Source organism: Morone saxatilis, unplaced genomic scaffold, assembly GCF_004916995.1.
Source record: "Morone saxatilis isolate NCDOM2014 unplaced genomic scaffold, NCSU_SB_2.0 Contig15, whole genome shotgun sequence".
Classification (NCBI taxonomy): Eukaryota; Metazoa; Chordata; class Actinopteri; family Moronidae; genus Morone; species Morone saxatilis.
Window position 1 is genome coordinate 18,794,242 of NW_023339707.1, and position 10,196 is coordinate 18,804,437.

At 45.6% G+C, this 10,196-nt stretch overlaps 1 protein-coding gene across 1 annotated transcript in view; it reads left to right on the forward strand.

Moving 5' to 3' along the window:
- Nucleotides 1-10,196, forward strand: part of LOC118324883 (nuclear receptor coactivator 3-like) — a 14,119-nt gene extending 3,923 nt beyond the window's left edge. Inside the window, 17 exon segments of the mRNA XM_035657380.1 lie at nt 1-101; nt 1,096-1,182; nt 1,315-1,455; nt 1,919-2,066; nt 2,396-2,925; nt 3,008-4,125; nt 4,332-4,464; nt 4,936-5,094; nt 5,304-5,537; nt 5,847-5,952; nt 6,061-6,232; nt 6,555-6,881; nt 7,213-7,311; nt 7,950-8,202; nt 8,509-8,686; nt 8,800-9,004; nt 10,074-10,196. The exon segment at nt 1-101 is cut by the window's left edge and continues 11 nt beyond it. Coding sequence (XP_035513273.1) covers nt 1-101; nt 1,096-1,182; nt 1,315-1,455; nt 1,919-2,066; nt 2,396-2,925; nt 3,008-4,125; nt 4,332-4,464; nt 4,936-5,094; nt 5,304-5,537; nt 5,847-5,952; nt 6,061-6,232; nt 6,555-6,881; nt 7,213-7,311; nt 7,950-8,202; nt 8,509-8,686; nt 8,800-9,004; nt 10,074-10,085 — 4,003 coding nt within the window. The 3' untranslated portion in view covers nt 10,086-10,196.

The following is a 10,196-nucleotide window of genomic DNA, read 5'->3' on the forward strand; positions in this document are numbered from 1 at the left end:
CGCCCACGGTCCCATGGAGGAGGGGCCAGGAGGGCCCCGCTACGAGACCATGCAGTGTTTTGCTCTTACCCAGCCTAAGGCAATGATCGAAGAGGGCGAAGGTACACTAGCATAGTCACAAATGTAAACACTTTTAGTTCATGAAAAAGGGTAAAAAAAAATTACATTCATCTGTGTTTACTGGCAATACATAAAGTCCCCCTTCTCTCAAAATTATGTTTTGCTTATTGCTGTTTGACCTTCACTGTGCAGAATGAAGAATATATGTGCAGAGTTTGACACCAGAAGTCTGCTGAATGGAGGTTTTTCTGTTGTCACCTTAAATTTGAGTTTAACACGATACGAGCAGGATAACTAGTTTTAGAGGCAATCATGGTCTAATTTGCAACAAGTACAAGTATACACAAGTGTGTAGGAACCTAAAACCTGAAGTGCACATATACTGAGAATGGACTTTTCTGTGAACTTTTGATTCCAGGGTGGTTGTAAGTTTAAGAATTTCTTATTTCTATTTTATAGGCAACTCATATCAGGCACAAATTATTATTCCAAGTAGACTTTTTTTATATGTCTTAAAACATGTCTGGAGGGTATCTTTAAAAGAAAGAAAAAAATCTGATTTTAAAATAGGAAACTGATTTACAAGCAACCACTTTGCAGTTAAACAATCTCTTCTTTGTTTCTCACTCAAAGGGACTCGGGTACATAATTAGAAGTTCATTTGAATTTTTTCCCCATTTCTCTCTTCGCTGTCTATCACCAGAAAAATTTTTAGCGTCTCAAATCTACACTATGTTCCCTTCTGGAAGAAGGACATTATGGATGCGTGGAGACATAAAATCTGGGTAAAATTGGTGACATTAAAGAAAACGGTGCCCACACAGAAATACTAGAGGAGGCTCTTAGTATGCTAAAATAATCAATTGTGCAAAATGTGGATTAAAGGACCATTAACATCATCATCATCCTTTGTTACACACACTTTGAAAGTCCAAGAATTTTAACCAGAGGAGAGGGCTAGAGAAGTTGCAATGATGATACAGTATATCCAATGATCATGAAACATTACTGACATTCCTCTCCTATCACCTGCAGACCTTCAGTCATGTATGATCTGTGTGGCCCGTCGGGTGACAGCCATGGAGAGAACAGAGAGTTTCAACACGCGGCACGAGCTTTCAGGTGAGGAGCTGCATAACCTAAATGCTTACTAAACAAACACAGAAGCTCCAACAAGCCATGATGTTAATTCTTAACCAATGAACAGGTTTGACTCATCCTTCTTGCGTCCCTCTGTGCTGTCCTCCCCGGCAGGTAAACTGATTCAGATCGACCAGAACTCTCTGCGAGCGTCGATGCGTCCAGGCTGGGAGGATTTGTTGAGGCGTTGCATTCAGATGTTCCTTCAGCACAGTGACGGGCAGCCCTGGTCGCACAAACGGCACTACCACGAGGGTGGGTAACACACAAACACACACACTCACCTGGAGTAAAAATTTAGTAAATTAATCTCTTTAAGCTGTTGAATCCACATTGAAAGAGCTGGAGGCAAAATCATCAGGATGTTGTGGTATTTGATTAACTATTTACTCAGTTGTGTATCTTCTCTCTTTCAATACTATAGGTAGTGCTCTATACAGTATATTGGCTGACTGAAATAATTTGTTTTTAATTTGTTCTTGCTACCTATCTTGCCCAGTCCTCCATTTAGAAAGAATCTTAATGAGACCTACTTAAATATAAACACACCTCCATGCATTTAGTGTATCAATATTGATCTCATGAATACAAATGTCTTGAGCTCTACAGCATTGATCCTCACTGTAATCCCAGAGATGGTTTAGGGCAGTTATTGATGACCTTTGTCATCAGATTAGTGTTTCAGTGTGTTAATTTGTCATTTTATCTGTCTGTATAGCCTTTCTGCAGGGTCACGCTGAGACACCCTTGTACCGCTTCTCCCTGTCTGACGGCACTCCAGTCACAGCCCAGACCAAGAGCAAACTCTACCGCCACCCCATGAGCAACGAGCCACAAGGCTTCATCTCCACTCACCTACTACAGAGGTCAGGAACTGAAAATACAGACATGATACTCCATTCAAATGCAGCAAAGGATGTGTCATTTACAGTATTGACTAAAAAGCCCTTCTAGCATATCTATGCGAGGCAGCCAAGGTATTCAATAGCTGAAGTAGCAGCTGAAGTAGCTTTTATACTCTGACGTCCTGTGAACAGTAAGAATACTTCACACAGGAACTGGTATTTTAGTTGCATTTATTCTGAGCATCTAAAGTCTGAGAGCAGTACATGTGGGGGGGGATATATTTGTTTTACTTTTCTTTTCTTTTTTTTTTTTTCAAACCTTGTGTTTTGTTCCCTCTCCTTCCTTACAGGGAACCAAATGGTTACCGCTCAGCTCAGGGTGGGAGCATGATGCCGAACACTATGAGACAACAGAGCATGGGAGGACCCAACCCAAATGCCCAAATGAACATGAACACCGGTGGGGGGATGGGGATGGGGGGCATGGGCAGCATGAACAGGGGCTTTGGCATGAATGAGCAGGGCCACATGGGTCACATGGGTCCAATGGGAGGTGGCTCTATGTACGGAGGGAGCGGTGGAGGAGGAAGTGGAGGCGGAGGCATGGGCAACCGCATGATGCAGATGAATCAGATGGGCCAGATGAATCAGGTTGGGCACATGAATCAGATGAATCAGATAGGTCCCATGAATCACCCGGGCCAAGGCATGCAGCAGCACCCACAGCAGCCCCCATTTCAGAGCAGCGGAGGGTTTGGGCTGAGTGGTATGAACAGCCCTTCAGGAAGCCCCAGAATGGGTGGCCCCCAGCAGGGACTCCTGATGTCGCCCCGAAACCGAGGGAGCCCAAAGATGGGCGCCAACCAGTTCTCACCTGGAGGTACGTTGATCAGTGTCTAGTCATTTAGCATCAATTATTTATTAATTCATTGGATTGATTTGACTTATATTTTCCTTTTCAGGCATACACTCTCCCATGAGTGGCATTGTCAGTGGTGGAGGAAGTGGGGGGAGCACCACCACCTTCTCCAGCAGCTCCCTAAACGCTCTACAAGCAATCAGTGAAGGAGTAGGGAGCTCCCTCCCCTCAACCCTAACGTCCCCCTCGCCAGCTCTTAAACCAGACAGCTCTCCTAGCATCCACTCCTCCTCCTCTTCCTCTCAACCCAGTCAGCCGGCCAAACCAGGCCAAGATGGCTCTAAAAGCCCTGCGGGAGTCTTGGGGCCTGGGCCCAGTGACCATCACCACCCCATGCACCATCACCACCATCATCAGCATCCTCAGGCTGAGAGTTCTGGAGACCGACCAGACAGTCAGGCAGCAACAGCCACTAAAGAGCCTGGAGAGGGAAGCAATGAGGCTGGGGTGGCGAGCTCAGAACCCCCTCGGAGGGTGCCAGACAGTAAGGGGCATAAGAAGTTGCTACAGTTGCTGACTTCCCCAACTGAGGAACTGGGAATAGGTGGCAGCGGGCCAACAGGGCCCCCTGTACCACCCCCACCAACCAGCAGCAGCACTCCTGCAGGCTCAGACAGTAAAGACCCCACCGGAGGCATGACTAGCCCGTCGTCTACTGGGGTCTCCTCCTCTTCTTCAGCCAATGCCAATCCAGGCCAAGCGACCGGGCCAGGGGGCGTGTCAGCATCGCTATCGTCAGCCCACTACACAGGCTCACTGCAAGAAAAGCACAAGATCCTCCACAAGCTTCTTCAAAATGGCAATACCCCAGATGAAGTAGCTAAGATCACAGCTGAGGCTACAGGAAAGGTGACACTAGGGAACCAGGAAGGCGGTGAGGCTGGAGCAGGAGGATCGGGGGCTGGGACCGGGCCTGGGATGACGGAGCCCAAGCAAGAGCAGCATAGCCCCAAAAAGGAGAAGACCCATGCCCTCCTCCACTACCTCCTCAACAAGGATGATTCCAAAGAGCCAGCCGATGTCAAGCCTAAAGTCGAAGACCTGGACGGGAAGGGAGCTCCAGGGGCCGCTGGCGGTCCTGCACGGAGCGGCCCTGGATCAGGGCCTGGCCCTGCACCCGAACATCCTGAGAGCAAGATCAAGTCAGAGCCACCTGATGACGTAAGACTGCTACTTTGTTAAGACATGATTGAATAACTGCAATGATAATATGGTTATTGATATTAAGCTAGCTGTACATATATCTATGTTTCACCAAAGGCAACTGCTGTTTGTTATTGCCTTTGACTTCCTGCCTGTGATCTGGATGAATGTGAACGTTCATAGACATTTACGTAATAACTAATTTGGCCTATTTTAATGTTCAGTTGCACAACCTAGAATCTATCCTTGGAGACTTGAGGGGTTCAAGCTCTGACTTTTACCAGGAGCAGGCTGGAGGTGGAGGGGCTAACGAGTCAGGAAACAAACCCCAGGGTTGCCTTGACGACAGTCTGCAAGGTGAGTGGTTCAAGGACCAAATCCTATAAGAAGTGACAGTTACATGCAGGGCGAGCGTTAAGACATCATATGTGATGATGTCAATAGAAAATGCCAGTGAAACTACATGTGGCATCTTTATACCCTGTCTTACAGCTTCATTTCTGGTCTTCATACAAGACTCTTTTCACTCCTCTTCTCTAGCTGGGCTTTATTTTTAAAGAATACACTTATTTAATTTAGAGCTTGTAGCTGTTTGAAATTGTGTTCTACATCATAGCAGGATTAAATACTATGAAAAATTATGCTTGTTTTTTATGTATTCATTCTTATAAGATATCAATATTTTCAAAATGCCAGAGGGTACTGAAATGGGTTATTTCGTTTCTATTTATTATCACCTAATTTCATGGAACATAGACATTATTATCCCTATTACTTAGGAAGACAGAGTAGCGTGTGACCAGTGTGTTCATATTTTTTTGTGTACAGGGAGTCCTGGAATAGGTCCGGGGCCTCGGGGGCCCTTCCAAAGGGCCATGTCCATGGACGGGAAGCCTCCAGGTGGACCTGGAGGAGCAGGTAGACGCCCCATGCTCATCAAGCAGGAGAACATGATGGGCAGCCCAGACGGCTACCCAGGAAACATGGGTATGTAGCATTTTCAGCATTTTTCTCTCTCCTCTCTCTGCGTCCCTCTCTATATTGGAATTTGTTGTATTGTATTATCAGATAACTGTTAAACTTTAAAGGCAGTCTGTGTCTTTAAGGTAGTAAATGTTAAGGATGGAAGACTGGGGTCCTCTCTTTAAATACTTTTAATGATACTGACACATGACCACCTGGTCTTCATGTTTTAGCAGGACCAATGAATAGAGGTATGGTTCCCCAGAGGTCTCCCATGGGGGGTTCGGCAGACTGGGGCATGCCCCGCTCCAGTGCCAGCCCTGTGGGCTCAGCAGGACACCCCTCCATGATGCGGCCGGGCATGGAGTACAACAGTAACAAGGGCATGATGTCTGGACCTATGGTCAGCCGCTCCAACAGCGTACCGGGCACCAGGTCTATGCTGCAGCAACAGCTTATGGAAATGGGTACGTCTGTTTATAGTATCATTATCATAAACATAAGGCTAATAGTCCTCTGTGAGGCTGTACTAACGTCAGCATGCTAACATGCTAACATTGCTGATGTTCAGCAGGTATGTTTACTATGTTGACCAGGGTAGTTTGGTTTGTTACCATAAAAATAAAAATTTGTTTCATTAATGGAGAGGGTTCTTGAGACTTGGTGGTTTGTGTTGGTTTTTCCTTTACATTGTCACCCCTCTCTACCTGTAGCATCTGACTGTCCAGACACACTCTGTATGCAGAAATTAGAAACATTTTGTCTTTGTGGTTTAGGAGGCTCTGCTGATATGGGTATGGGTATGAGCCCCTTCAGCCAGCAGGGCCAGCCCAACCAGTCCCCCTCCTGGCCGGACACTATAATGGGCATGGAGGGTAACAGGTCAGTGCAACATTCCTTATTCTCTGTATTCATTCCTGATTAGTTGCAATGAGCTCAGGAGGCAGTTTATATGAACTTCCTGTGCCTGTGTGTCTTTGTGCCTCGTAGACGCCAGTTTGGCAACAATTTAGATGATCTTCTGGTGCCTCCCACCACCAGTGAGGGTCAGAGCGATGAGCGGGCGCTTTTGGACCAGCTGGACTCTCTGCTGAATAACACAGATGGCATCGCTCTGGAGGAGATAGACCGAGCCCTGGGCATTCCAGACCTCGTCAGCCAGGTAGGTCCTCAGAAAATATATAAAAAGACGGATTAAAAAATGTAATCTCTCCAGGACCCCTCCGGAAGTAGAAAGAGAAATGATCGGCCTACATGTCGTGGCTCATAAATAAGCCTTACCTTCATCTTTGCATTAGATATTTCAGTCATGACTCTCTGTGTTCAGACTGTTCTTTTACTGAAGGGAGATGGATGAGCCCAGAGGGCAACGTCTGTGCTGCTTAGAAAAAGACAATTACAGAGCCAACCAATTGGAAATGAATCAATTATATGGAGAAGTTTGACAAACTTCTCTTTTTGTCCTCTTGTCCTGTCTGCTCCAGACCCAGGGAGCCGAGCAGCAGATGGAGCATTTTCCAGGGCAGGACCCGTCTATGGTGCTGGACCAGAAGCCTCTCTATGGACAGGGCTATCCCGGACCCCCCCCCATGTCTATGCAGTCTGGCTATGGTGGGAACCCCATGCAGGGACAGGCCCAGCAGGGGGGGTTTGGGCCCATGCTCTCTCAGATGGGCCAAGGTGGCAGCTTCCCCGGCATGGGTGGAATGGGCGGCATGGGACACCCCCGTGCCAACATGATGAGACCAAGAATGATGACTGCCAACAAGCCCATGAGGCTCCAGCTGCAACAGAGGCTGCAGGGACAGCAGGTACGTCTACAGGAACCAGACTGATTTATCACTTTACATACAAACAATCAGTTTGTGTCCTAATATGGTTCTAATTTTTTTTTAACATGATTGTATTGAGTGTGTTTATAATAGAAGAATTAATAGAAACCTTTGCCTGCTCTTCATGGCTTTTTTACCTGGAGTTGCAGTTTAAGCAATGTCTGTTGTTGAGTTTTTTGTGGTCGAGATTTCTTGTTTTCTAACCAAAATAATGCACCATCTATGTTAGTATATGTATAATGTATTCGTAATTATGCGGTATGTGGAAGCGGGACCGTCTTTATAGTAAATGTTCTTTTTCTTTCCTCAGTTCATGAATCAGACACGGCAGGGCATGGGCATGAAGATGGAGAACCCGGGAGGCAACCCTGGCATGAGGCCCAGCATGCAGCCTGGCATGGGAGGACAGGTAGATGACAAAAACTCTAAAGATGAATCACAGAAATACTGACTGATACTGATTTAAATTATTGTCTTTTTAGTTCTTTAATCCATCAGGAAGTTCCTTTAAAGGATGAACCTGACCAAAATCCATGCATTAACAACTTTCAACTTGTATAACTGCAGATTTAATGCTAAAACTCACTCATTTGTATTTATGTATACATTAATAATAGTTTAATAATAATAGTTATAAACCCCTTTTAAAGAATGTGGTACTGATTCTTCCAGCTTGTCCTGTTCGGTAGCCATTTTAAACCAGACAGTGACGGATGTCGAGAGAACAGACTGATTGCCTGCATGCATCTCTGTATCAGAGGATGAGGATTGCCGATATGTCCTTTAAGTTGATAGTCAATGATACAGTCTGTGTAAACATATTGTCGTAAACAAAATTTAGCATTTTTTCCCCTTATCTTAAACATACCTTTCATGTGATACAACTAACTAAAGTTATCTGACTGTTGTAGTTCAGTGAAATTTAAATAACATTACAGATCTTATCACCCACCCATTCCAACATTACATCCTGTACATTTTAAAACCTGTATATTTTAACAAAACTCCAAATGTATTAAACTTTCTGATTATGTTTGTTTCGTGCAGCCAGGATTCCTCAACGCTCAGATGATGGCTCAGCGCAGCAGGGAGATGGTGACCATGCAGATGAGGAGGCAGCGCATGATGATGCTGATGCAGCAGCAGCAGCAGCAGCAGGCAGCGGCGGCCGCTGCTGCAGCCGCAGGAGGCTTCAGTCCGCCTCCAAACGTCACGGCTCCTGGTGGCATGGACAATCCGATGGGAGGGCCAAGCATGGGCCAGCCGGGCCCCCAGCAGTTTGGCTATGGTGGGAACTATGGTGAGTCTGCTGTGCTCGGTGCCCAACAGAATACTGCTGCTCCCTGGTGGTGAGTCTGTGCACTGCAGGGTTCTGGTCTCATATTTGTCATGTGAAAAAGAAGATTAGCAGATTTATGTCAAAAAACAAAATTTGCTGTATATGTACATCTCCCTTGTCTCTGTTTTTTTATAGTCAGACCAAATATTGTTATTGAAGGGATAGTAAGTATCAGAACACACTCCCAGGCAACAGGATCGCCATCTATCTTTATTTATCACCAAGTTATCAATTCTCTGTTTCTTGATTGATGATTTATTTCCACAGGGATGGGCCAGCAGGGAGACCCCTCGTTCGGCCCCTCAGGCGGCAGTCCTCCTAACGCCATGATGCCCGGTCGCCTGGGGCCTCAAAACCCCATGATGCAACAGCATCCACAGGGCGGCCCCATGTACCAGAGTGCAGATATGAAAGGCTGGTCGCAGGGGGGCATGGGGCGCAACAGGTACTACAACACTGTGCTGTCAGATGCCCTCAGGGAGAAAGTTAAGCTTTTTTCTTTTCTTGAATGCGTACAGTGGAAAAACTTTCTTCCTTCCTGTCTCTCTCTTTCACCAGTTCGTACCCACAGCAGCAGTTTGGGCAGCAGGGACCTCCAGGGCAGCAGCAGTTTGGGCAGCAGGGGAATCCAGGCCAGTATGGGGGCATGATGATGAACGGGGGCATGCCAGCCAGCGGAGGAGGAGGTCACATGGGCCAGATGGGAGGGCAGATGGGTATGAACCCAATGGTGATGGGACGCATGCCTATGGGGCCTGATCAGGTAGGTGCAAAGAGTAGGAGAAACTGAGTGCTTAAAGGATAGATTTTATCTTAAAACAATACTGTAATAATGTCCATTACGAGTACACTGAAAGGGTTGTAATCAATCGTCCTATCCATAGTGGGTGCAAAGAAATCTCTTTTTATAGCGGTTTCATTGAAAGAGGGTGACTGAATGAATGAATCTGAGTTTGTTGAATCGGGTGGGTATCACCCACATTTACAGTCTCTTGGTTCTGCATTCTGCTTTGTGTTACTGTCCCTCTGTTGTGGCTCAGCAAGAAAACACTGAGTGTGTTTCCATCCACTTGTTTAATGCACATAAGAAAAACACTGGAATGTTGGTGTATCAATAAAAGCAAAATGCGGCCAAGTGCGATGGAAACAGATATAATCATGACGCACTTGAAGCGTGGGACTTAAACTCCCACTGAAGCTTCTCTTCCACTCAGAAGACAAAAGATGTCGGAGATGTGTCAGGAGCGATGAGGAGACTGTAATGAATGTAATGAATATGAATGAATGAATACATGAAACAAAAATTAATGCCATATTAACATCACGTTTTCTACTTTATTTTTACTGTTCATCTGCAATGGTTCAATGGCACGTTACTGGAGAGTTAGTGCCATTGATGAGCCTTCTTCTAATACTTACATAATGGTAGTAGATGACTTGCTGTTCTGGTCAAATTTGAGGCTACATTTGGATGAAAAGCTGGCATCTGATTGTGTCAACACAAAGAGAGAAATTCGTACTAAAAAGATTTTAACTTGATTGTAAGAAGTTTCATATCAACTTCAGCTGCACAAAATGAAGATTGAGGATTTATTCCTCATTGCTTAAATGGAAATTGCTTTAAGAAGAGATTTATTTGCACCCACTGTGGACAGGGGGTACAATTACAGCAACAAATAACCATTTCAGTGTATGTAATGTCAGTATTATTTTAAGATAGACTTGAAATGTGAACCTATCCTGTCTGATGCTGGTATCTGTTTTGAGGACAAACAACTTTTTGGTCAATTGCACTTCCTCATTTTGTTTCTCTTTTACTCCCCTCATTCTAGAAATACTGCTGAGCATCGTGACAGAAGCATTTGTCTCACTGTGATCTCCATTCAGAGATAGGACACGGCTGCAGCGCTGGAGTGTGTGGAGGACCAGGCAGTGTGTGTGTGTGGGGGTGTGTG